Here is a 27904-nt window from a genome sequence, read left to right on the forward strand (position 1 = left end):
GGGAATGCTCCTTTCTCAATTTGTTGGTGCCCTGGTCAGTCTGTTTGGAGCTTGTTGTGAAGAGGAGCAGGGTCTGTGTTGGGCAAGAGGACTGGGATACCCGTTTTACCTACAAAGCTGCTCTCACTTCACAACTGCTTGAAGCATCACAATCCTATCGATCCCTAACTGCTAGGCTTGCTCTTTACTCCCTCTACCTTCAACAGCCTTAAAGTTCTGCGAGCACAACGTGCTCCAAGCGACCTGTAAGCGGGAAAACAAGCCCAGCTGGGCCAGCACCTGCTAAAACCACCTGTCCTCAGGGCTGCGGTTACCCAGATCCATTCCCAAACCCCACGCGAGATGCGGGCACCCACCCGTGCAGCCCCCCGCTGCCTGCCACTGACTCGTGGGGCGGGGCGGGGGACTGCTCACCCCCAGGGCTGAGCCGGGCCGGACATCGGGGCCCCCCCTGTTACCGCCCCGTTAAGACCCCAACCCCGCCGAGCCTCCCGCAGCGCGCCCCCGCTACCCCGCGCGCGCCAACTTCGCCCTTAGCCCCGCCCACTCGGGGCGCGCGCGCGCGCAGTGCCTAAGCCCCGCCCCCCTTCCCCCTCCCTCCCTCCCTCCCCGCGGCCGCGGCCCGGCACCACCGGAGCGCACCGGGGCCGGGCCGGGGCTGGGGGGGCCGCGGCCATGGACGAGCAGAGCGTGGAGGTGAGCGGCCCCCTCGGGACGGGCCCGGCACGGCCTGGCCCTGCCGTGCTCCTCCTGGGCCCTGCGGCCGTTAGCGGAGGGCCCGGCCTCCTGCGGGGCGCCTGGGGGCTGGGGAGGCTCCTGGAGGGTTGAAGCTGGAGGGGGGTCGGTGCCTGGTGTGTAGGGTGGGAGCTGCTCGGTCCCGGGAATAACCCTGCTGCTTGGGGCCGGGCAAGGTGGGGCCAGGCAAATGGCTTCTCTGCCAGGGTGCGGAGAAACCGTGCGTTAAATTGAGTCCTGCTGAGCGGGGGTGGTCTGGGGGACGTGGAGGGGGCTGAGAAACCGTGGTGGGAATGGGAGATGTTAAAAGGATGTAAATCCTATTAGTCAATAAAATGCTCTGTCTGAGGCAAGCTTTCGCATCAGCGCTCTGTATCATACATGTGCTTAACGTGCTTCTCAATTAGCTTAATGTTAGTGTGTTGGAGCTCCTAGGTTTTGAATCCATGGGTACTGTGCAGTTGTTTCTGGCAACTGTTCAATGCTGTGTGAGCACGAGGAGGAATAATATCTCCTGGCTGCGGAAATTCCCCCTTGGAAAAAGGGAAATCAAACAAAAAAATGTGTTCCTTAAGGAACTACGTCCCAAAATGGGTGCTAAGGGCTGGTGGGATGTAAGAAGAGGTGGGGATGAGAGCCGTGGTGTTTGACCCGGTATCTCGCTTTGAGATGCGCTACCCGTTGCTGTTTGGAATGGGATTGCACCTGTTCAACCCGGCATTCTGCCTGAAAAATGCATCTCTCATATGTCAGAAGTGTGTGGCTTAACAATAGCAATAATCTATCCTTTTCCAGAGTATTGCTGAAGTATTCCGATGTTTTATTTGTATGGAGAAATTGCGTGATGCACGACTGTGTCCTCATTGCTCCAAGCTGTGCTGTTTCAGTTGTATTCGGGTGAGTTTGCTTATTATGGCTTACTTTTGCAAATGTTTGAGCTTAGAAAATACTGTGATCTTACAAACACATTCTGCCTTCTTCCTTGCTTCTTTTTGTGGGGTTCTGAGGACTCCTTTCTCCTGCTGTGTGCTCTCTAGTTTTCCTTTCAAAATCTCTTACAACGCTGAGGAAAAACCAGGCAGGCTGTGCTTTGCATTCAGTAGTGCTAATTATAGGGACTGTCTGGAAGAGTAACTCTTAAGAAACAGGTACCCGATGACCCTTTCTTCAACGTGTTTTGAAAGTCAGTGACGTCTGTATGGAAGACAGAGTTGGGACAGGAATCAAACAATGACTGCGTCTGTCAATATGGAACGTCCAGTGGGCTGAAGCAGCACCCGAAGCACCTGAATGCATTTATTATGGTGACATTACTAACGTGTGATGCTTCAGTTCTGAGTCCAGGCATTGTGCTGTGCTAACGTAGTGCGGGAGGGTTCAGCTGGGGTTCTCAGACCTCGACCAGTACTTCAGGAATCACAACAGACAGTCATCGTTCTCTCTGAAAGCTCTGCCAAGAGCTGTCGGTGGAGGATTCGTGCTGCACGTTAAGGATGTTAGGTGACATGCTGTTGCTGGGTGGTGAGAGATTCTTCATGAGAATCTTTAAATGTAGCAGTGAGCTGCCAAAGGATGAGCCTCTCAGCTGCTGATCCTTTACATCTGTAAGCTGTAGTGGCCTGATGTAAAGTTCTTCCCGCAGCTCCTTGTCTTTGCATAGAACTTTCTGGAAGAGAATTAGTCAAAGGGTCCTTGCAGATTTGAACTGCAGGTGTCTAACTTGTGTATAAATAGCTCAAGAAGAAGTAATAAGTTATCTCAAAGACTTCAGAGTCAGAAAAATATCCATGCTGTGTCTTTTGCTTTCTTTTCTTGCAATATGCTCTTTAGTCTGTAGCTATGGAAATCTGCACCAGATACGTGGTTTCTAAGGGAATATTGGGTACCTCAAAATTCCGTTTTTAGTTTTAACTGGAGTGGTTTTGACAACTAAAGAACGGTGGTGGTGGTGTTACTAAGATACAAATAGCTGCTTCTTCGGTAACTAAGTGGTTGAACAGTTAAATTACAAATCTCTAAAAATGGAAAAATGCAGGAAGGCTAAATAAAAGCTGTATTACTGCATAAAAGGTAACAAAGGGGAGTAGCTCCTAAATAACAATAGAATGTACTTGTTAGCAGTTCTTTTCTGGTGCTTTCTTTCAATTATTTTTTTTTTCCCTTCATAGCGTTGGCTGACTGAACAAAGAGCTCAGTGCCCTCATTGTAGGTAAGGTATTTTTAATACAAGGAATAAATTATCAGGAATTGGGTGCGCCAGCCAGTTAGTTATGAGGGGTCTTTTTTCAATGCAGTTTGCATAAATTGTTTAAGTGTGGTTTTTGAGACCTGCTGGCTGTAGCAATAAAAATTTACCTGATATATTACTTATTCTAATGTATGTTGCAGTTGTGTGATAAGCTAAGCAAGATCTTCATTCTTACCCTGTTAACTTTGCAGTCTTCTATTGCTATATAATAAGAGTAACTAGGTGGTGTTCCCCTTAGAACTTTTAATGTTCATCTTGCAAGAATAAGAGAATTCCAGTGTTCGGCCTGAAACGTATTTTTATTTCACACCTGTAATTTGTGAGATTTACCTTTTGTGTTGCAAATCCTCGGAGAGGTACCTCCTCAGTGTGTGCAGGTTTTGTTTTTGTTTTCAGTGCAACGCGACCCACACCTGCCCCATGGCACACCTTAGTGCTTCTGGTGCCTGAGTACCTAGCAATTCTCGTTCTTGATAAACTGAAGTATGGGAGGTGGGGTGTGTTTTGCCCCAAGGAAGGGGAAGTAGGATGTATTTGCCTCTAAGGGAGGGGAGGTATTTATAAAAACAACCAACCATTTCTGAAAAACTTCATATTCAACTTTTAAAGTATTTTATCATTCGTTCTAAGTGCCTGTAAGGAGGTAAGTATGTCTGCGTTTTACAAGGGGGATAGTTGAAGCACTCCTCTAGGGATGGCTGAATAATGGGAGGGATTGAAGAAGCATGAGAAATGAAATGATTTGCCCAGTGTTATCTAGGAGTCTATTACCAAATCTTAATGTAGTTCTTGATTTCCTCATGTAGCTGTTCTATACATAGTTATGGGGTAGTTTGGTTTTCTTCCCCCAATATGAACAAATCAACTTAAAATGTTACATTTCTATTTTTTTAATGTTTTTTTTTTTTTCCTCTGAAATAGTAAACAATAAACTAAACAGTAAACTAAACAATAGTATAGCTTCAGCATTTTGCCCATGGCTTTTCCGGTACTGTAGAATTGATGAACTGGTTTCATTTCAATGCTGCTCTTTTAGTTCCTGGAGCTGAATTCTCACTGTAACTCTTGCAATGCTTCTTGCAGAGCCCCGCTGCAGCTACGAGAGCTTGTAAACTGTCGTTGGGCAGAAGAGGTCACACAACAGCTTGACACACTTCAACTGTGTAATCTGACAAAGCATGAGGAAAATGAAAAAGACAAGTAAATGGAGCATTCTTCACATGAAGGGTTTTGCATTTCACTTTACATGAGTGGACTTTTAATTTCAGCTCATTTTAAAGTCAGGGGAACAAACATATTTTTTCTTACTTAAAAACTGAATTGTGCTGTTGGTGAACAGACAAAGCAGTGCTGTTTCTCACTGTCTGTCTAAAAGTTGGAGTTCACTTCTGTCATAATTAATAGCAATGAGAAGGGTTCCTAACTTTATTTGCCTAGAAAACTACTTTTGTGTTTAAGATTTATATTCATATAAAAACATATATATAAATATTAAATATATATATAATAGTCTGGAGATTTGGAGGAAAGAAGTGTGAGGAGAATCACAGAAAAATGGATAGGGACTAATTACGTGTTCCATACCTCCTCCTTGCCCAAGTTCCTGAAACCTAGTGGAGGAGGAAGGGAGAGGCATGTGTTGGAGGTTTGCCTGGTCTGTGCTTGGCTTGCTGATTGATGCTATTCCTGAAATTTTAAGAAATGACAGAGATCATTTTGAAAAAGCTTATAAACCATTGTTCTGTGGTTACTTTATGTTGCATATGATTAAAATTTTAATAATGTGAAGGATTAACTTCTAGAATTCGGAGCTTGATTCAGTGATGATAACCTCTGCCTGCTGAGTATAAATCAGATTTTATTAATGTACTTTCTCTTTATGAAATACTTCCTGAGAGAACACTAAAAACAACATCTATTTTCACCAACTATTCTTGTTGCAAAACTATGCTGATGATTTATGCTCTATTGGAGTTCTGTGTTTCACTCTGAGTGTCTGGGTAGCAAAACAAATGAAAATATTAAACTGAGTTTGCAGAAGATTAACAGGTGTTTGCTGCTGCTTACGTGTTTATTTTTTATTTGAGGTGTGAAAATCATCATGAAAAGCTTAGTGTATTCTGCTGGACCTGTAAGAAGTGTATCTGCCATCAGTGTGCGCTTTGGGGAGGAATGGTAAGAAGAAGCTTACTTAGATGTTGCACATGGTATGTTATAGTAAGAGACTGCCAGCATTATGTGTGCCTGCAGTTTGAAGAAACAGAAAAGCTATGAAACTGGCAGTATGGCATTGAATTACTGTGCAAAAACTATAGTTATATATGCATTTATAATTATTACAAAGATTGGTTTTGCGAAGAAGTATCTTCTGTTTCTGATAATAGAAGTACGTTTTAATTTTTGCTGAAAAATCAAAATTACCTTCTGTGTTACTAAATTCATGATGTCTTGGACAAACCATAGATGGTGGTGAAAAATTTTATGGGCAAAGGAAGTCTTTCTCAGATAACCTGTAATTTAAATGTTTTGGGTGATGATCTGTAATATATGCAAAGGGGAAACTGCTGTCATGCATTGGAATATAAGTGATCGAATGTTGCTTAAACGGTGTGCTGCCTTTGTGTGGGGAGGGTGTTTTAATAATAATAGTAATAACTCTTCTATCTTTGATTTGTTAATATTGTACAATAAATAAATCAGGTTATTTTTGGAGGACCATTGAGACTCCAAATAATTCTTGACAGGAAGCTTTGTTGTTGTGAAAGTCAAATTCATGACTTCTTATGAAGGGAAGTGAAAGACAGACTTCCTACATGCAATCTGCTTTGGAACTTTTCCAAAATGAGTGATACACCAGGAGGCTTACACCAGGAGGCTTTCTTCCCCTCTCTTTCAGTAATTTAATAGGACTGGAATAAAATTAAAATGGCATGTTCTATTTCCCCCATTCTCTGCCATTTATTTATTTATTTATTTATTTATTTTACAGCATGGAGGACATACTTTTAAGCCACTGGCAGAAATATATGAACAACATGTCACAAAAGTAAATGAAGAAGTGGCAAAGCTTAGGAGAAGACTCATGGAACTGATCAGTTTAGTGCAAGAAGTGGTAAGAAATTGATTCAAGATAACATTAAGTTTTCCAGCAGTATGCTGTTGTCAAAGAATAACCATGAAGCAGGAAATAGAAGTAGTGTACCATTTCATATATTCGTGGATGTTTTCAGTACCTGTGTGCTGTTGTACTCTGAACATAATCAGGTGATCCCACAGACAGACACTTTCACTTTTTAGTTACTTTATTTTTATAAACTGGGGAAGGACAAACATTCTCCCTGTTGTTTTTGTTGCTGCCAGACAGAAAAAGATATGAGTTAGCTAGCAGGCAATTTTTGATGTATGCTGTTTAAAAGCTAGACTTGTGCAGTTCTTTGAAAGTTAAATGTTTACAAATATACGAAGCGTGCAGACTGCTGTGCGAAGCAAGTACAAAAATGCTTTGTTTGAGTACAGCTTATTTTCCTTTCTTTGGGAGAAAAAAAATACAAGTATATTTGAGCCTACAGTATGCTCACTAGTTAGAGACCTGAAGTTTATGTACCCCACTTTTTCTTCCACATAGTGATAAGTGTGCTAGAATCCCAAACACCTGACACGTTCAGCCATGGCAGTTTCAGTGGCAATTCCAACAAAGCGGTGCAGTTCTCTGCATTCTAGGAAGGACCCACTGAAAGCTGTGACACTTACTTTATTTTCACAAGGACCACACAGTAAGTAAATATGATTTTGTGAATCAAATTATTCTTTTTTTCCAAAAAAGTAACTTTGCTAAGCTGCTCAAGTTACAGAAGAGAAACAGGTACTTGTATTCACAGATTTTGGTATAAAGGCTTCCTATAGGATAAATCTCTGTAATGGGAAAATATTGCTGGTTTGTTGTTAACCTTTGGTCACCCACCAGAGGGCACACTTATATATTCAATAAAAGTCAAAGGATATTCACAACATAATAATGAAGTACTTAGATTGGCAACAGGAATAGTCTATAGTACAGGTCATCTAAAAACACATTCCTATTTTCTTATTCATGCAAATTAAACATGCAAATTTCACTCCAGTAAGATCAAGATTTTTGGTTTTCCTCCTAGAAAAATAGGGATGGAGGGGGCTCTAAACAGCCTTTTTGTATAACTCTGGGGTCTGGAAGAGTGGAGTTGACGTGCAAATGAGTGAAATGTGCTAAAGTGTGACAAATTCCTTTTTGTGCATGTTTTTTTCTGAACCCTCTTTTAGGAGAGGAATGTGGAGGCTGTGCGCAGTGCGAAGGATGAACGAGTTCGGGAAATAAGAAATGCGGTAGAGATGATGATTGCCCGGTTAGACACTCAGCTGAAGAATAAGCTTATAACACTAATGGGTGAGTATTTGCCTGATGCATTACTAATGGGAACAATATATTCATAATGTATAGATCTATCGAGAAACTTTCTTACCCTAGGAGTATGACTCCTTACACATTTTATGGTGTTAAGCAAGGAAACTGCTGACAGAAAACTCCCTACAGCAAATCTCGTATTTAATGTTGTAGTTAATCTGTTGCAGCTCTAAGTTGGTAAACATACCCTCGTTTTGTTCTGTTACAAAACCCTGTCTAATAGATTTGTTTTTCATCTGTACCTTGTCTTTTCCATATGTGCTTTAGTTTCTATAAATGCATTGATAGCAGCACATACTAAAGGTGACATCTTGGGATACTAATTTCTTTAGACACTGTTGAAAATGTTATACTTACAAATTTGGTTTTGCAAAGTATACAACCAGTAGAACAGAGTACACATACAGATTGTTGGCCTTGTGCTTGTCTCAGAAATAAAGCAGCAAAACAGTTGTGCTGCAAAACATTTCTGATGCATGAAATCTTCACCCGCTGCCACTCTCCACCCCAAAGAAATTCTAAAATGTTTCATGCTTGCAAAATGTCTTTAGCTTTGATAATGCTTGCTTTTATTCTTACAGTTCATTTCCATTTAAAAATAAAACATAATCAATGTGCTTTAGCTGTATTTTAGGATCCTCTTCAAAATGACAGTTCTTTAAAATGCTTGCTTTAAGTTAAATCCAGGATTTGTACGTATTCTATGCCTAAATTGAATATAGTAACAAGTTGCAAGGTTTATTTTAAGGTGTAGTGATTGAAGATCAGTCTTAAAACCTTGGCAGAATGTTTTAGTTATTTTTATCTACGGATTAACATTTTGTGTGTGTGTAACACCTTTTTTTCTAAGGACTAGCAGCCACTCTTCAGACACTGAATATATCATGGTGACAAAGTAAGTTCCCACAATAAAAAAACAGACAAATGTGGCATTTATTCTTTCTTGTCAAGGTTTTCATGACAGTTGAAATCTACAAACACGTTTAAACATTGTTTGTTCATTTTTTTTATGAAGAAAACACTTACTCTTGAAGTCCAGAGGAACAGTGGACTTTAAGAGAAAAGTGTCAGCTAATATGAAACGGATTTCTGAAGGAGAGTAAATCTAGTGAAGTCAAACCTGCCTTTTTTTTTTTTTTTTTTTCTGAAGAAGCGTTCCAAAACAACAAACCTATCATTTCTGGGACACAAAAATGTTTCATTACTGTCCTAACCTCAAGTGAGTTCATTACTACAGCTCTAATTAAAAACATAGGCTTGCTTTTAAAATGCTTTCTCAATCAACCTTGGTATATTTAGAAATTCTTTACCTTATTAGGTTTTGGGGCAGCTTCCAGACAAGGGTGGGGAAAAAAAACCCTAAATTTCTGAAAATCTAGCAACTGTTTCATCTCGTCTTTAACCAGGTCTTCCTTTCTTTAAACAGGTCAAAAGACATCTCTTACCCAAGAAACTGAACTTCTGGAATCCCTGCTTCAAGAAGTAGAACATCAGGTGATTATGAAAAAAAGCTGAAATGTGTTGCATAGATAATTTCTCAGTTGACCTTTTTTTCCTATTTTTAAACTATTAATTGATGGCTAGAGCTGTATCTTCATGGTATCTTTTCATTACAGTGACCTTAGGTTGCACATTTTCTTTTCAAAAACAAGTGTGTCTTCTAGAAATAATGAAACGTGTTATCTTCTGTTGTTTGAAAAGCTGCTACAGGGATTACTGACAATTACAAAATCCACAATTATGCATTTGTTTAAGATGTAACAGCATTTAGGCCATGTGGGTAGGTTCTGTTAGCTTTGACTCTGCCAACAGCATATGAATCGTGGTGGCTATAAATGGAGAATAAAGAAAAATCTGTTTCTCTCTCCAACATGACCTTGTATCACTCTTTTCACCTTGCTTCTAGCTACACAAGTTCAGCTTTTGTAAAGAAATACTCAAGTTCTGCAGAGCCTGATTGTACTGTTCCTGAACAATTTGTACCTGCTCTGAGATGAGAAAGTGGAAGGGTCTCTTTCCTTCGAGTATTACCACATCCAGTAATTGTCTTTCAGGAGGGTTTGATGTTTTGGTTTGGGGATGGTAGGGAAAGTTTCTTTGTGAATGATGCCCCTTGTCCTGTATTAATTCTTCGTTCTCCTACCATGTTTTTGATTGAGTAAGAATGCTAAGCTGGCTTTGTAACCTGATCAGCAATTCCTGTGTTCTCCTTGCACTTGATTTAATTATTTCATACCTATGATGGAACATTGTGGTTGAGGAATTGATGACACCAGGAGGATGAGTAGTCCTGCATCAGCATGTTTTTGCCTATTTGTTGGGAGCCCTCTGTTTATAGCTTGTTCAAAAATTAGTTATGTTGCAACCCGAATGAAGACCTTGTAAATCTTTGAGAAACTGTGTATGCACATCTGCAGATCAGCTTCTCTTCTGTGGAAAAAGCATTCAAGTTATAACAAATTGACACTAATGAAATATGACCTCTTCTCCCTCCAAAACAGGAGGAAAAGCTTACTAGCTAAAGAGCCATGAGAAGTTGCAGGTATCTGGCAACTGTTACTGCTAGTTTAAATTCATTATATATGTTTTTGTTAAAAGGGGCTTTGAATTTCACTTTTCCGTGTGTGTGGAAGTAATAGGATTATTTGAAGAACTCACTGCAAAAATGTGGCTCTTTTTAAATGCGCATATCAGTCTCACTTAAGCCTGGCAGAAAGTTTGAACTGTAAATCTAAGATGTATTCTTCTAGTATTTAAAGCATAAATAAGAAGCAGAGTAATTTGCTTCCTTTAGCAAATTGGTTTAGAAGATTCAGTAGTGGCTATTCAAGGAACATACAAGATTAACTTTGTTGAGATTTTGAAAACATCTTCATTATTAGACTGGTCCTGTAGGCCACCTTGAATGAAGTGGATTGAAATGCTTTTTTATTTTTTGCCATCTCTTTAAGATAATAAAGGCTTCATTATGTTCAAATGTAGTTGGGAAAAGAAGTACAGTGCTTGGCAGTAAGACAGTAAAGAATAATTGAAACACAGAAACTGTCTAATGTCACAGGAGCTTGTCTTGCTGTGTCGTGATATATTGAGCAAATTATCTTAATGTCTAATTAAGCTTCTTTTCCAGATTGATTTACTCTGCTATTGTTGTATAAGCACAGTAATGTGTGTGACTTGGTATTAATCAGACATTTTTATACATACTCTTTTAATCTAAGTGAAATACGTACTAATTGTTTTAATTTTCACTGTAGATCTTGACAGTCTTCAATATTCAGGAGTTCCCAAGTGGGTTGTGCAGGCCTGGTAGTGAGACAGAATTAAAATACCATTTTAACAACTTAAGAGAAACACGTGACTATAGTAGCTGACAGTTTCAAGGGAAATAAACAAAGCAACAACAAAATACCCTTGAAGCATCATTGTAGATTGCATGGTGGGAAATTTCTGTGAAGCTGTTGCAGACGTGAAGTTCATGTGTTTAAAAACAAGTGATCAAAATCTGTTTTGTCTTAATGATGGAAGGATTTTTTTTTCCTGTTTTCCCCTGTGTAGTTACGATCATGCAGCAAGAGTGAGTTGATATCCAAAAGTTCAGAGATCCTGATGATGTTCCAGCAGGTTCATCGGAAACCTATGGCCTCGTTTGTCACTACTCCTGTTCCTCCAGACTTCACAAGGTGAGTGTTGTTTCCTCTCTGTTGTAGCTTGAACTTGAGAGCTGTCTTATAACTGTTTGTTTTGCTTGTTAAAGAAGTATTTAGAAGAGAATATCCCTTTCCCATTTTACTGTGTAAAGGATTCCCCAATTGCTGAAGATTGTCCCATGAGACATTTCTTTTATATGGAAGAGGATGTTCCAGTGGCTCTGGGAGGTAGATGTATGTTGATGTGCATGAGCCTTCTATAAAACTAGGACAGGACACTACCACTGTATTTTAACGTGTGGATTTGAACAAGTGGGTGATAAGAGACTGATGGGCAGGTTGCTAGAGAGGTTCCTTGATACCCACCTTTAGTGAAGAGGTGTCTTGCTTCTCTGCCTTGTAAGCTGTGGCAGCAGTAATCTGGGCAGTAGTGGGGTTCTGTCATTTTCTCAGTGTTAAACCTGTTATCTCTGACTGAGCTGGGCTCTGGGTTTATATGCCCAAAATGTCAAACAGTTTAATTTCTTTTAGTAGTGTATGCCTCAAGAAGGCTTTTCTGTTCCAGCAGGGCTTATTTCTTAAGTCTGTGGTCTCAACTGAGGAGTCAGAACAGTGGGTTCCAGCTGACTAGACTTTTTTCTTTGACACTTAGCTTACCAATTTGTCCTTTTTCTCTTATTATTGGGGTCGTTCAGCATATAATTGCAAGGCTCTCATGAGATGCCTCTGCAGGTCACCTTAATTCAGAATATATAACTAAAATCACTTCCTAACACAATTCTTCTTCATAAAAAGAGTGCTGTTAATGATGGATTCTGAAGAAGTCTGTGGGTTTAGGATAGCTGTCTGCAAATTGTCTCCTTAAAATTGCGAGCATGAGAGACCTTAAAAGAACCCCTCAAATCCACTTGTGTTCTTTAGCAAATACCAGTTTAGCTTGATTTTAAATGAAATCTCAAAACTATTGTCTTGAAGTGTATTCTGAAAACAATGAAGTACTATCTGAGGAGGGTTTAAAGCTGAATATTCATTTTCCAGTGGCAGTAAGGTATGTACGGCTCTGAAACATGAACCATTTAAGCTTTGTATTTCTGACCATGCAGTAGGTTCATCCTTCTAGAGCTATCAGGGAATTTTATGTTAAAAATTCACTCTTATTAACAGATTACTAAGCATAACAGGTAAAAGGGTAAATCCTCTTAACTATCTTTAAATACTTTCAGCTGCTTTTTCTTTGTAACATAAAATACTTGATTTGATGTGCAGTATCACATGGAGAGGTGCGGGGGAGAATGGCTTATGAACGGATTCTTCAGAAGTGCTGAAATAACCCAGTGTAGTCCTGGTGAATCCCGGTGGTGCTAGTGACCTAAATCATATGAAATGCTTCTGAAAATTCCAGAAATTGGACTTTTTAACGTCATGTTATTCAGTGTGTTCTAATGTATTTTTTCCTCTCAGTGAATTGGTCCCAGCCTATGATTCAACTACCTTTGTACTGGAAAACTTCAGGTAAGATTGTATCTTAAGAAATCACTGTGACTATCAGGAGGCTTCTTCTGTTTCTTCTGCTCATGTGTAGTATTCTTTAAAACTCTGAATAATCTTTACTGAATATTGTTAGATATGAACTAAGCTGTATGAATTTAGTCAAAATCTCGTTATTTACCAGGTGAATAGCAATTAACTGTAGCTAAACAGATAGATAAAAGGTTTTTCATGATAAAGACAAACTACCTAGTTTTCTTTTTTCAAAATATTGAATAACTTTGCAAGGAATACATATTCTTAAGGGCACTGCACATTTTGCATGGGCCTCATGCAGGCACACACTCTGTGCAGCATGAAGGATGGCTCTACACTGTTAAGAGTGCAAGTGTATGTGCAGCTTACTATTTCATGGAGGGTTTTGCTTTGTCCCTATAGCAAATGTTTTTTCTCCTTTCTTAATAGTACGTTGCGTCAGCGAGCAGATCCTGTTTACAGTCCACCTCTTCAAGTGTCAGGACTTTGTTGGAGGTTAAAAGTTTACCCAGTGAGTTACATTTTTCAACTAAAATTGTTATCCAGCCTAAAACTCTTAGGCAGTGTGCTTTTGCTTCTCCTGTAGGGAAATATCAGACAGTTTCTTCCTCAAGAGAGGAGATATTGTATATAAAGAGCTGTATGGAAAAAAACTTAAGGCTGCAGAGTTTTAATCATCAGCCATTGAAGTGTTCCCTCTCTGCTTCCAGATATCCATCATGAACATTCTTGTTAAAGTTAATCTGGTTAATATAAAAGCAATTAGAATGTGTCATATGCCATAGGAACTATAATAGACGGTTTTATTCGTCTTTGAGTGTTTCTTGTAGATATTTCTTAGTTTGAATTAAAAGAACAACAAAAAACAAGCTGAAGTCTAGATAAACTTACAGATTCATGTTTATGAACAATACTTATTTGTGAAGCTGGGAGGAGGACAGAGTATTAGTTGAAGGAGAATCTGTTTTTCTGTGTGCACTGTTCTCAAATGCTGATGTTAAAGTGTACGTATTGTACTGTCGTCCTTTCAGCGGGTTGAGTATTCAGACTTGTGAAGCAATCTTTGTCAGTGTTGGAGCGTTAACCTGTAAGGTGTAATCTTTGTTACTCCACTGTTCTGGTCAGTGCTTCCAGGAAGTTCTGACTGCAGAAATGTTTGGAGAAATACCTCCATAAGTTTGATGGTGGAGTACAAGTTGTTTTATTTTTTATCAGTCGTTTGAATAGCATCTTCAGAGAACTGCTAAGGTCATGTAGGTACAGAACTGTATTCTAGCAGTGCAGAGGTGGACTCCTGTGTAAGTTTTCAGAGCACTGTAAATTCAGGACTGACTACGTAAGGTGTGCTGTCAAAAGACATTAAAATTAATTTTCAAGTGGTAAGTTGAAATATTTCTTCAACCTAGAGGATTGAAGTTGAACCATTCTTCATCCTTGATTGAGGTGAGTGTGATGGAAATTTTGCCGTAATTTTTCTTGATTTCTGGTGATTCTAATATGGTTACTCTTTTAACTGACCTAACTTTCATGTTGCATGTTTTTCTAAAGAAAAAAGTACTATTCTCTCATTTCAAAAAGGAAGTGGCTTTGAAATACAGTTTTACGTGAAGCATTTCAGAACTAATGTTTAACTTGAGCTGTTTTCATGTTGAGGGCTTGAGGGAAAACAAGATATCTACTAAACTGATGAGCTTTTTTTTACTGCTTTTTCAATGCTACATTAATATTTTTTTTTGTATGTTGACAAATATTTGTCTATTCAGTCTGCCACTTAATTGAACTTGTTGGAGTTTTATCAGTGATACAAATACTGGAGTGTGTATGCACTTCTAGATGCAAGCTCTACATTGATTCAGATTGCAGGATGAGCTCTTAGTCACAGAAGGAAAAAAAGCAGAACTGTAGCATACAGAGTAGCCTACTGCTGAAAATATGATTGAAGGTGTTTGCTGAAACTGTTTTCTGAGCCTTGAAGAGTGGGGAGTGTACAGGTGGGGTTTGTCTGGCTTTAGCTTTTTTTTTTTTTTTTTTAACTAATTTATCTTCTCCTAATTTTCTATTTTTCAAGGATGGAAATGGAGTGGTACGGGGCTACTACCTGTCTGTGTTCTTGGAGCTGTCAGCTGGACTGCCAGAGACTTCCAAGTAAGCACACCGGCAGTAAGAACAGCCCTGTTGTGGTTGGGTGTGTTTTTTGTTGGTTGGGTTGGTTTGTGTTTTTTGTTTGTTTTTTCTTCTGTTGGCAGAGCATCTGGAGAGGTTGGAAAAGAATGACCTGAAGTCCTGTAGTGTTGCTAGGGACTGATGCAGTCAGTGTTGAAAGTGAGATTCATGTTGTCTGAGCTTTGAATCGTGCCTGAAGATAGTATTTTCAAGATGCTACTCAGTGCCTTAATTAAGATAGAAAACAAGCTGGCTAAGCAACTGAGGACAGTATGTGTCTCCTGGTATTTAGTCACAGACTTAGAGTTGGTCTGACAGACTGTTCCCTTCTACTACCTTCCTTCCCCAGTAGTGTTTATGTAAATTTTCAATAACATTTTACAACTGAGTCACCTTTTCAGCTGGACATGCCAACTTCCCAGGAAGTGCGATTCTCTTAAACTTGACACATTCAGCTATTCTGACGTCTCTTTGCTTTGGTATTATTAATCTGTGATCTTCCTTTGTGCAGGTACGAGTACCGTGTAGAAATGGTTCACCAGTCCACCAATGATCCCACTAAAAACATAATTAGAGAGTTTGCTTCTGATTTTGAAGTTGGAGAATGCTGGGGTTACAACAGATTCTTTCGTCTAGACTTGCTAGCCAATGAAGGCTATCTGAACAGACAGAATGACACCGTGATCCTAAGGTATGAACAACAACTTAGTGTAGCTTTTTTCTGCTGTTATTTCATAAAGTATCATACTACTGAAGTAGGAAACAATTAAGTAGTTGAATTTAAAATAACTGTGACATGTTTTGTCATAAATGGATTTCACTGTCATTAGCGATCTTGTTCCTTTAAAGCTTAAGGAAGTTGAGAAAAGCTCAAATATATTTGAGAAGAAGCTGTCCTTGACTTTAATATGCCTTGGTTGGAGATCTGTAGGTAACTCAGAAGAAAAAGGTATATTCTTTCCCTTGGAGTGTAGTGAGCTTTGGGCATGAAGGAAGCCTGTAATGTAAGGCAACTAATGCTGCCAATAGAAACAGCAATGTCGTGACAAATGTAGAAGCTTTGTCTACTTCAGATACATCTGCAAAGTCCTACTCTTGCTACTGTTAAATGCTTTGTATAATGTTAATTCTGATTGTTTGGCTTGTGAAGATAGCTACCTCTTCTCTAACTGCTTCAGCTACAAAATGCATCCTGTTACCAGTCAGTGCATTCAGCATACTGAGTACAGAAGTACATGTTGTGATGAAATACACTGAACAGACTAGACTCCAGCTTGCCTGATGGACTTATGCATGGCTTTTCAGACTTGGAAAAGTTTCAGTTTTCTGACAAATGTTGTTTTGAAGGTTTCAGGTGCGCTCACCAACCTTTTTCCAAAAGTGTCGGGATCAACACTGGTATATTGCTCAGTTGGAAGCAGCTCAGACAAGTTATATCCAACAAATAAATAATCTCAAAGAAGTAAGTGGGATATTTATTGCTGTAAAATCAGCTTTTATTGACCATCAGTGAACTGGTTTAGGTTACAAAGTTCACATTGGATGATTTTGTGTACTTGGGTAGCTATTGGTGCTTTGATATTGTCATTATTAAAATATGATATATGCAAGTCAACAAAATAATTTGATGATGCTGTTCCATTGTAGTCTTCTATGTGCACTTTTGTGTATTCTTATATTATTTAAGAGGCTTGCGATTGAACTTTCCCGGACTCAGAAATCACGAGGCATTTCACCTCCAGACACCCATCTTAGTCCCCAGAACGATGATAGTCCAGAAACAAGATCAAAGAAATCTGGACAAAGCACTGAAGTACTACTTGAGAATGTTGCTGCTCCAGGATTAGCACGAGACAGCAAGGAGGAGGATGAAGAGAAGATCCAGCATGAAGACTTTAATGTAGGAATTGTCTCTCTTCTGCCTGCTTTTCTGTGTAGCTTTTTATGCTAGGATAGCAGTAGAAACGTAAGTGAACTTCTGAGTTGTAAATTAGATTTATAAGTGTCTGTGTGGAAATAGGAGATAACAAACTTGAGAGATAGCAAGAGATGACAGAGGTGTTCTGGAACAGAGCTATATGATCCTACCACAAGAAGGTTTCCCAGCTGCAGCTGAAAAATCCAACTTTCCTGTTTGTTACCAGCTTTTAGTTTTGCTTTCAAAACCCTCTTAATTTTTCTATGGTTGTGTGACACCTCTTTGGAGACAGGATTTCTCTTTGTGTGTTTTGATAAATGCATTAAGGTGTGAGTGAGATGTTCCTTTTTGTTCTATTATTCCTGTAGCATGAACTCTCTGATGGTGATTTGGATGTAGATCTTGCTGGAGAAGATGAGGTGAACCACCTCGATGGTAGCAGCTCTTCAGCTAGTTCGACTGCAACTAGTAACACTGAAGAAAATGATATTGATGAAGAAACTATGTGAGTAACTTAAAGTGCCTCTCGGATCATCACCGTGTCTCCCAGTGGTAATCATCCTGTTCTAGTGGAAACTGACTCATTTGATATATTGCTGTTACGGTGTATGTGGGAGTCAGTGCAACCTGAGGGATGTTTCCTGTACTGGAAACAACATGAACTGGTACAGTTAATCTTAAACATTGAACTTTCAGACAGCTAGTTCTTTTCTTTCTGGTCTCCTTTCTATTTTTTGTAACATTTTCTATCTCTGGCTCTGTAAAAGTTCTTTCCCAGAACGCCAAGAAACCTGTTTCTATACTGATCAACACTAATGAAATAGAGGCTTGGTATTAGAAAGTGGTGTGGTGGTAGGAGAGTGATGATAAGGACAGGAAGTTAACTAAAACTAGAGAATTTAAATTTCTTAGCTGAGGTGATGCCAAATCCTAAAATCTTCATTAAAACACGAGAACGTGTTGTAACACATACCAATACAGATGTTTGCAGGATGAGATTTTACAATCTAGATGTTTGTGACACTTTACTTATTTAATTTGTGTGGCTGGGGATGCAGAAGATACTGTTTACAGTTCTTCGTGTTTATCTCAGCGTTATGTGCCATAACATTTAAAGGGGGCTGACAGAAGATAATAATTAATTATATTCTCCTTTTTCCACCCCAATCATCACCTGAGGTCTGGAGAAAATGACGTGGAATACAGTAATAATATGGAGTTGGAAGAAGGAGATCTCATGGAGGATGCAGCAGCTGCTGCTACTCCTGGAGCGTCAGGTATGAAAAACAGCCTTCAGAATTCCCATTTATGCAAAACGCTGCTGGGTTTCTTCCCCTGTTCTTCTTGGAAGCAACACCAAGCTGTGTGTTCTGCGGGCATTTCTATTTTTGGAAATGCTGCATCATGTAGTTTGTACTGATTATTGCAGTGTGGCAGAAACGTCTCATTGGTTCAGTAAAAAAAAAAAAGGCGGGGGGAATCTTTTGAATGTGCTCATTTAAAAACGATGCGTAAGTTAGAAGGGAGATCTCTCTGCCTCTTTGAAAACCCTTCCATTTCAATCAAAAGTAGATTGCCAAGCAATTTCTTACTAATGTCTGTGTGGCCTCTGAACATGTGATACATTCACCTGGATTTTAGTGCTCTGTAAAACCTAAACTACATGGAAGGAATTAAGTGAAAAATCCTTACAAGTCAAGCAGAAATATATTTTAATTGTGATAATTATTTAATATTTCTGTTCTTTAATTGTAATAATGGGAAGGTGAGCCATAGGTTAACAAGATCCTGAGATGTTGAATATATACGTATTTATGGCAGAGATGACCACAGATCAGGAGTGGCATTCACCAGAAGTGGAATTTATGCTGCAGTGGCTAATGGGGAGAGGGAAAAAGCTATAAAGTTTATGTGCATGCCTTCAGAATAATCTTTGTATTGATTTGTTAATTAACATTTTCAATCTATTAAGAGGTTTACATAAAATAGATGAAATGAAATACTTTTTGTCCATAACTCTTCCTTAGGTACCAGCCATGGCTACACCAGTGCAAGTGGAAGACCTTCTAGGCGGGGAGGAGGTGTCCTAGGCTCAACAGCCAGTAGCAGTTTACTAGATATTGATCCCTTGATTTTAATCCACTTGTTGGATCTCAAAGACAGAAATGGTATGGAAAACCTCTGGGGCCTTCAGCCACGTCCACCTGCCTCTCTTCTACAGAACAGAGGTAACTGCACGTCACGTCTCAAATAATCTAATTGCAACCTGGAAATATCTGGGAGTGCAGTTCCAGAGTTAGAAGCAGGTTTGAGGAGTGGGTGAAGGATAATGACAGGCAGTTCTTCTCACTGATAGCTAGACTTTCACATCCTCCTCTGTGCTCATCAGTATGCTGTATCTTACTGCCTGCTCTGACGTTTTCTTTGTCTTAATGGTTGACCTCAGCTTGAGAATGCCAGATGACTCAACTGCAAACAGCAGTGTCTATCGAGGAGGGTCTTCGCGTCTGTTCTTGGGGGATGTGACTGAAGTGGCTGGCTGGTTTGTGTAGCAACATAGCAGTGATGCAGTTCGTGCGGTTTCTTTGAAAGCTGCTGTGGGAGATGAATGAAAGGCCCTTTTGTAGAAGAGGTTAGCATTGAAAGTCAAAATAACACAAAACAGCTATCTGCTCAGAAAGCAGTTACACCTCTTGCTTCACACAATTTGTACATTTGGTGGTTTAGAGTACCAGCAGCGCAGTGTGTACTAACAAGAAAAGAAATCCTGGAATTTACTTCTATACAAAAAAAAAAAAAAGGCACTTAGAACTAGAAAGATATATGTAGCCGCAAAGCTGGAAACACAAGTAGAGGGCAAAGGAATGTTGGCTGGAAAACACTAAAAACCAACAGCTCAGAAAGAGCCCACGTAAGCACTTAGGGAAGAAAAATGGATCAGAATGTCAGGAGGAAGTAATGTGATATTATTTAAATAATTGAAGATTATGATAAGAGTACTTTCAGTTTGGGTGGGACTCTTCATCTGAAAACAGCAATTAAGTTCATGTGCAGCAAAAGCAAGATACCTGGCAGCTCTGGCACCTGTGGTTATTACTGATGGTAATCCATCTCTCCAAAAATGGAGGTCAGTTCCACAAGTACGAAAGAGGAGGCAGTGTGTGGGCTGTGTGTCTGAACTTTGCTTTGCCTGGAAAAGGCCTAGACAAAAGGACCTTAAAGGAGGCACTGTGTTTTGGGCTGTAGTACTTGAGCAAGATTAAGCTCTTCTGCTGTATTGAATGGGTTCTTGGTCTTAAGCTCCTGGTTACACAGCTGAAATTATCTGCTCTGCTGAGGTACCCTTAAGGTTTGACTGTTCCCAGAGCTTATTCAAGTCATCCAAATAGGAGAAAGCTGCTGTTACATGTAGAGTTTGCTGAACTTCACCTCCTAAAATGAAGGTTTCCAAGAGCCACTTGGCTTTGCAGCTCTGAACCAGGTGAATTTGCAATGAAATATCCACAGACTGTAGCACTCAGACATTAAAGTTGATCTAATTCCAGCTAAGCAGCACACAGGCATACTCAGGTGTTAGCTCTTTGACCTGATGTTGTCGTGTTAGGTACTGAGGGGAATTCCTTCCTTAGTTTCAGATTTGAGTTCTGTGTGTTAGCATGAAATGGTGGTGGTATGAGAATCTTATACAGGTATTTAACGCATTTTATAAAAACATTTAACAAATTTGATGTTTTAACTAGCAACCAGACTTGCTTGTCTGGTAATACAGGGTTGTCATCAGAATTCATGTCATAGTATCGGGGTCTTCATTCTTCCATAGAACAAGTTCTGGGCCCTTCTGCTATGGCAGGGAGAGAACAGCGATCTGCTGTCCCAGTAGTGATGCAGTGCTAGCATCCTAAATACTATGGTGCTATAGCGTACAGAAGAAAGTGTTTGTATCCATTGTTTTATAGTAGTGCAGAATGTAGAATCCTTGTAGCTGCTAAAAAATAGATACCTGTTTTTATTTGAGAACTGTTTTACTTACCTCTTGTGTTCTTTAACTTTTGCCTTTGGTGAAGCATCATCGTATTCTCTAAAAGATCGAGATCAGCGGAGACACCAGGCGATGTGGCGTGTGCCGCCTGACCTGAAGATGCTGAAGAGACTTAAAACTCAGATGGCTGAAGTACGAAGCAAGATGTCTGATGTGAAAAACCAACTATCAGAAGTAAGAAGCAGCAACGCTGGCTCATGCGATGGGCAGCCCAACTTCTTCTCCATTGAGCAAGGTGCTTTAGCTGCCTGTGGCACAGACAGCTGCAGCAAGCTGCAAGAAATAGGAATGGAACTACTGACCAAGTCTTCAGTTACCAGTTGTTACATAAGGAATTGTAAGTGCTCGGAGAAGGGAGGGATGTAAATGTCACTTGGATAGGTGGTTTATGTATCCAGACACCTGGAAATAGACCTTTTTGTAGTTATTCATACTCAAGAATACATACATATAAAATCTAAAATTTTTAGTCCCGAATGAGTAGTACACCTACAGAGAGAAAGTTCTGAAGTTTAATGCAGTATTGAACTGATTCTAGCTGAAGGTCGTTTCTTGGTGAATGCTGCTCTAGATCATCTATGAATTGATGTTTCATGATGCTTGTGGAGAGACTTTGCCTTTTGAAAGGCGACCTCTTTCAAAGAGGGGCCTGTGTCTGTCTCTTCAGGTACTGTCACTGAATCCTGGTAGGTGTCACTGGTGTAAGCCAGTGTGGAATTTTTCAAGTACCAGCACAAAGACTGTGCAAGTTGCTGATGACCTTAATAAAGGCACAGATGGTTCAGTCTTCTCTCACTTCCCTGTTGCCTGGGACAGATGATTTTCCAGCATTCCGAGTTTTGATTCAAGTTACTGCTCGTCTTTTTGGAGCCAAGGCGAGTAAGAAATCTATTACAAATGTCTGAGTGGACTGAAGAGCTGGTATAATAGTCCTGTTCTTCTCTGTTCCTTTCAACACTGACCTGCAAAAAAGGGCTTTGGCAGCTCCAGTCAAGTTCTACCCTGCATTTCATCACTTCCACAGAGCAGAAAATTTCTTCTCTGGTGCTCATTGAGGATAGAATTGCGTCTTAGTTAGGAGCCTTAAATTGCACCATCAGTAAACCACAGAAGAATCAAGCCACACCTTTGGAAGTGCTAGCATTTGTGTGTTGTGTGGCTTTTAGTACTACCTCTTTCCTTAGCAAATGCTTCATCTTTCAAAGACTGTTAAGGCAGTAGGAAGTCCCTTCACTATGCAACAGAACTAGAAGAATGGGCATACATTGTTCTGTAAAACTGGAGCAATCTTCTGACTTGCATTGAAGCTTAAATTCTTCACTTCTATGGGATGTGGTGACAGTAAAACTTAGTGTTTTGCTGTTCCAGTTGCCACACCATTCCTATACCTAGATGAGTTTCTGTACCATGAATCACACTAACACACGGTCAGGGAACAGGGAATTTGGGAAGTTACGGATGGTGTGAGTCCCGTAACCTGACACCAGTCTTGCATTTGAGGTCCTTAGTGACCTTGGGCTTCAAACGGAAGAGCTGAGAGATGGTTCTGGCTGTCCGTATCCTTTACACTTCCATGCTGGAGTACGATGGCTGAAGCCATCTGGGTGATTGCTTCCTGAAGGATCTCTTACTGGAAGGCAAGCGGGCATTTCTGGTGTGTGCTCAGCCTTATCCCTAGTTACTTCAGCTTTGTTCTAGACCACGTTTTTGAAAAGAAGGGCGTGGAAGGAGTCGTGTGCGGGTTAGGGAGTTGAACTCGATTTGTCTCATTGCTTGTTAACCACTTAAAACAAGCAGGAATGCAGAATACTGTAGCAGTTTGATTGAATCTTTGTCACATTTTAAACTGTGTTTGCAGCTGCGAGTAAGAAAAGTAACTCCCCCAAGCCTATTCGCTCTGGAGCAGCAGGGAGTCTGTCTTTACGAAGAGCTATGGACTGCGGGGAAAGCAACCTTCGGCTAAAGGGAGACAGTCAAACTTCTGAGGGTAAGCAGTCATCTGAACTTGTGTGGTGCATTGCATCTTAGCATGTGTTGTGCAAAAGCTTTTCAAAAAGTCCCTTTGATTGGCAACCAAAGTTTGCCTGCGACTTGTCTGGATCCGTTCTCAAATCCTTTAAATGTTACTGTACCTGTGTAGACCCTAGATAAGTGGTCAGCTGTGGAACAGTGCCACACAGCTGACTTGTCGATAGAGCATAGATGTATGTGTTGGATATTGCTTCTGGTCCCTCTGAAGACATTTCAGTGGTTACCTTTACAGTGAAAATCATAGATGACAAAATACTGAACAAGCTTAAATTGTGATTTGACTTACACTGGGATTTTTCTTGAATTCCCTTTGTGTGACTGAAAGAATTGTAGAGCGTTGCTGCTCCTGGGTTTTATGCTGCGTTTCCATGATTGAAATGAAACACAGTTAAGCATCCAGTTAAAACAAAAGTGGATGCGCTTTGAGCTTCTCTCCCTCTTTTCTCAGGTGGCCTAGGGAGTTCAAAGTCAAGCAGTCGGCACCACTGTCCCAGGCCCCTGGCCAGCAGTAATGCTGTTGAGGCTCTGCCTAAGGCAGAGGAAAGACCTTGTGAAGTTTCGGATTCTGATGTGGGAGTTTCTGGCTTAAATGGCTTAACTGCTGTAGAGAAGACCAGAAAAGCTGGTGCTCTCGTTGCTCTAGGGTAAGGACTTTTTTTTTTTCCTTCCTTTCCTTGTCTCTTTCTTCCTTTTTCTGATCTAGAGAAAATGCCAATCCACTATACCCAAGTGCTTGGAACATGGAAGTGAAATTACTTTGAAGTTTACTTGGTTGCTGTTGTTCCTTATGGAGATCAGTTTTTTGTTTTATAACTAGAGTATAGGTCATCTTTTCTTTCTTAATTGTCCGTTAATGTAGTCTGCTACTTTTATTTGAAAGGCTTTTTTCCCACAATTCATTCCAATATATCATCTAACTGAGGGTTGCCACTTTGGGTTTCCTCATTTAAAAGAACACTCTTCACTGGGACTCTGTTTTTCAGTAGTTTCATAATAGTTCAGTAACACATCTCAGAGGGTTAAGTGCATTTTCTAAAAATACTAAGGATTACAATTATTTTGAAAATACAAACTTTGTGGTTTAGGTTTTCAGATTTTAAATACTTCTAAATCAGTTAAAGCTGGAAGTTTAAGTGGAAATGACTTGAAACAAGGAGTAAAACTAGATGATGCACTAAAAGGAGCCGTTTCCATAGCTGGACTAAAGCTGAATTTCTAATGTATGTTTCTGTGTTTCTCCTAAATTCTTTCCCAAGGTCAAACTCTAAAGGATATCGCACTGAGGGAACACAGTCAGGTAGTCTGGAAAACAACGCTGAAACTGGTGAACTGCAGGGCGTGCTTTCTGAAGGCGCTTCAGCGGGGCCAGAAGAAGGTAAATTGGATGTTGTACAGGGCAAATGCAGCGTTGTCCCCCGTCCAGTCTGTGGTTGTTCGTTACTGTAATGGAAATAGCTTGAAGGGGAGAAAAAATCACCTGTGTCTATGGGTGTTGAACTTCACTATAACGTTTGGCAGCTGTTGTATAAATCTAAACGAGGAAGGAGCATCTCCGTGCCACTGCTCTCTGTGGAGTAATAGTGATGTTATGGTACAACAGGAACGTGGAGAGCTAGCAGATGAGGTTACAAGGTGCCACCTATGTCTCTGGACTACTGCTTGTTTTTTCTACCTCTTGATATGCCTCTGGGTCTTTTGCTTTGCTGTTTGTTTTTGTGGCCATGTAGATAATTTCTTATCTAATTAAACTAATAGTCAGTGACCTTGACTGTTAAGTTAAGCTTTCAGGAACAAGCCACAGTGGTAACTACCTCCACATCACACTAGAATCCCTCCAGTGTTTCGTTTGTATTGGGTGTTGTGGTACGTAAGCCAGTTTCCTTAGAGACTTAGAGGAAACTTTTCCCCCTCCCTTCCTGCATCCTTTCCATGCTGGAAAAAAATATTATTGCCTTTCTTTTTGAAAGTCCACGTAGAAGAGTTTTTTTTCTTATCTTGCTAAAACTCTCCTGCCTTCCACCCCTGCACTAATTTGAATTTCAATGACTGAATTGTAGCGCAAAGCCTATATTAAGGTGCCAGCATCCATCTCTATCTGCAGTGTGCAATATTGTGTAGGAGTTGGCATTTACAGAAGGTCTCTCAGTGACAAAACTGAATTTCTGCTCTTAGTCACTGCAGCGTGATCGTGATGTGCTCCCGCAGTTCTCCTATTATAGCAGAGAGTCTAATAGGAAAATGTTTTAAGAACTAAAATACTTCATTGTTAAAAACCCCAGGAAACAAATATTACTATTTTTTTTTCCTTTTGGAGGAAAAACTACAGTAGAGTTGGCATCTCACTTAACTACTTGCTTTCTCTTAGCAATGACTATCAACTCTGGAGAAGTAAAAGAGCAGAACAAACCCTTTTGGTCAGCTACAGAACAGTATAAAAGGGAGGATTTTGATACCAGTGCACTACTGAGTTCTGGCAAAACAAAAGAAGCCACCTTGAATATCATCAACAACTCTGGTTCCTTTTTGAAGGAAGGGCATAGTTTTGTGTGCGGGACTTCAATAGATTACACAGAGTATTGCTGCTTGAAGGATGTGGTAGATGTATCTGTGTAGAGGGTCACACTATCCCTTAACTGTTAAAGAAGCCACCTTTATTGTCTGTCCTACTTGCAGAGGTGGACAGAGCAGCTGGCAGAGAGTGCAGCTGAACAGGAAGGAACCTGAGTCTGCACTCAGCTGGTGGCTTGCTGGAACTGCTCCTCTCAAGCTAAGCTGCGCTGCACAATTAGGATGTTTTCAAAGCTGGTCCCCGCTGTTTTGTCAAATTCCTTAGTGCTTTGGTAAATACATTAGCTCGAAAGATGCTCTTTCGCCCTTGTTCTCCTGCTAGCTCTTGGTATTTGATATTGATAACTCTAACATGTGAAGAAAGTTTAATGGTGTAGCTACAAAGATCTTACTGCCACAATTTTTGCTTTTGTTTGTTTATTTTTTTGTAGGTGGGGCATGTCAGAAGCATGTCCTTCACCTCCTGCCGGGAATGAGCAGTGACAGTGACATTGAATGTGACACAGAAAACGAAGAGCAGGAGGATGCCACCTCTACGTCAGAGGGGTTTAACCATGCCTTTTCTGTGCAGTCCTCCAGTGAAGGTAGAACTGGTCGTGTTCGCGTCTTGTGAGTCTGCCTCAGCGCTGCTGCTGAAGCAGGGGTGGTGATGGTGCCATAGAGGTATTAAAGCACAAGTAAGAGCCAATAAGATTTGGAACTCCTCTCCTGGGATCCTAATTAAAAGCAGATCAAAACAGAAGAGGGGAACTCTCTCTAGCCTTGAGAAGTCAGTTTAGGTGAATCTCCCAGGGGAAGTGTTGGAAAACCCATAGCTCCAGTTCTTCTGAATTGGAACTCCCTGTGCACCAGCACTGGCACTGTAAGTAGGCTACCTTCAGGGAGGTAACCACGGCCTGAGACGTGGATTTGCATCTTAATTGGCAGGAGTGTGCTTTGAGCACTTCAGTGTAATTTTAAAAACTCATTTCATATCTTTCTGAAAAGCTTTAACCTTCTGATCAAATGAAAACCTGTAAGGTGACATCTGATGCTGGTTGGAGCTGATTTGGGCCTGAATAAGCACCTCACTGTGCATTAGCAGGATGGCCTAACGACTCAGCCCAGTAATTAGTTTACAGCTTTGCTGTGTGTCTGCAGCAGGCATTAAATCTTTGCAACTCATCGGAATAATAAAAACCTCACTCGTATCTGTGCTTGACTAAAGTTATCTTTAATTTAAAACCCTATGGCAGTCCTAGCAGTGTCGATCACATCGTGTACCAGTATGTTGGGGATGAAGTACAACGCAGCAGCACTTGCAAGTGATGGAACATTAACTCTCTCTGTTCTGATTGCTTGCCTAGTAAAGTTTTTTGTTTGTTTGTTTTCAGCCTCAGAGCGGTGCTCAGTGTTCCCAGAGGGTGATCAAGTTGGTCCTGATGATCTCAGCTTTGTTAATGGAGAAGACAACACCAGGTAATTCTAACTGTTTGCCTTAGCTAGCTCCTGAGGTGACCGGATCCCTGGGGATGCACCTTTCCTGTACTGCCCCTCGAGCTGCAGAGATTAGAGGAAATGTTCATCTTCCTTCAGGTAGACAGAAGGGTGTTTGTGCAGCCTAATGCACCACAGCCTGCCCCCAGGAGAGGTAGAGCAGACAGGTGAGCTCCTGGTCTGTGTGGCTAACTTGCCTCCTCAGGGCTGTACAGCGATCTGCATTTTTTAGGGCAGCCTTTAAAAATTACACTGCTAAGGAAGGACTGCCTGAGTTTTTGCATGCTTACATAATCACCAATAAATGGGGTTTCAGTACCCAGCACAGAACTTTGAATTACCAGGTTGTATTTGTTGAAGCCTTGAAACTGTCCCAGAACGAGGGTTTTCAATGAAAGCTGACTTTCTTTGAACCAGATAGAGAACTGGCTCGGGGCCTGAAGACTCGCTGGCTCGTGTTCCTGGGAAGAGGTGCATTTATTCACTGGAGCTTAGTCCGAGGCTGTTGATGGTTGTGTGTGCACTCCATTCTGTCAATACCATTGTGTGGTTCTTCTGCAGTCATCTTAAACCTGTTACTGGGGCAAAATGACCTTTAAAGGCTTATTATAAAGGTTGCGTTCCTGCTGGCTCTGCCAGCTTCAGATGCTCTGAAAAAATGTCCAAAATGTGCTGGAGCCCTGTTTCAGGCTGTCCTCTTGTGTCATTGGAGTAACGGCCAATGCACGAATGTCCTCGTTTTAAACGGTCTGAACTGACTGAGACTACTGACTGCCACTGCTGCAGTGGCTCAAGAGTTGGGGTAAAGTAGCTGGCACAGAAGTTGTTTTCCGCAGACTGTGCTGTGGACCAACCGAACACATTGCCAAACTTTTTGCCACTGTGCATTGCATTTTGAGCTGCTAAACTACTTGTGAAGCTATGATGAAAGCTGAATAACTGGTTAGTGAAAAAGCATGAATTTATGTGATAGTTGTCCTTGTCTCAGCTGACTACTGGCATTCATTTTCATGTGAGTGTTCCGCAGTGTAAGTGCTGTACAACTCATAGTTTAAAACTGTTTGCACTTTGTTAATAAAATGAATGTTGAAATCTGGTGTGAAGTTTTAGATGTTCA

General features: G+C 40.5%; 1 protein-coding gene across 2 annotated transcripts; it reads left to right on the top strand.

Annotated features, from left to right (window-relative positions):
- The first annotated feature begins 530 nt into the window (after nt 1–530).
- Nucleotides 531–27884, top strand: TRIM37 (tripartite motif containing 37). Of its 2 annotated transcripts, none has more exons than XM_068655779.1 (25): nt 531–696; nt 1531–1632; nt 2904–2944; nt 4067–4183; nt 5071–5158; nt 5973–6095; nt 7280–7403; nt 8848–8915; nt 10977–11101; nt 12530–12580; nt 13022–13103; nt 14661–14737; nt 15267–15446; nt 16103–16217; nt 16443–16655; nt 17042–17178; nt 17853–17950; nt 18701–18901; nt 20738–21049; nt 22571–22699; nt 23192–23387; nt 24000–24118; nt 25743–25895; nt 26685–26769; nt 27132–27884. In XM_068655779.1, exons 1-25 carry the CDS (start codon nt 676–678, stop codon nt 27151–27153), a joined length of 2979 nt encoding a protein of 992 aa, XP_068511880.1. In that variant the 5' UTR covers nt 531–675; the 3' UTR covers nt 27154–27884. The 2 variants fall into 2 exon arrangements, with proteins under 2 accessions (XP_068511880.1, XP_068511881.1); XM_068655780.1 differs by having other exon boundaries at nt 27205–27884.
- Nucleotides 27885–27904: the final 20 nt, after the last annotated feature.

Source organism: Anas acuta, chromosome 19, assembly GCF_963932015.1.
Source record: "Anas acuta chromosome 19, bAnaAcu1.1, whole genome shotgun sequence".
Lineage (NCBI taxonomy): Eukaryota > Metazoa > Chordata > Aves > Anseriformes > Anatidae > Anas > Anas acuta.

What these genes read in the sequence shown, in the direction of transcription:
- TRIM37 (XM_068655779.1), top strand. Translation starts at nt 676, where the DNA reads ATGGACGAGCAGAGCGTGGAG. An exon ending in GCTGTTTCAGTTGTATTCGG is followed by an intron (nt 1,633 to 2,903) that starts GTGAGTTTGCTT and finishes TTCCCTTCATAG; the next exon opens with CGTTGGCTGACTGAACAAAG. An exon ending in AATGACACCGTGATCCTAAG is followed by an intron (nt 15,447 to 16,102) that starts GTATGAACAACA and finishes GTTGTTTTGAAG; the next exon opens with GTTTCAGGTGCGCTCACCAA.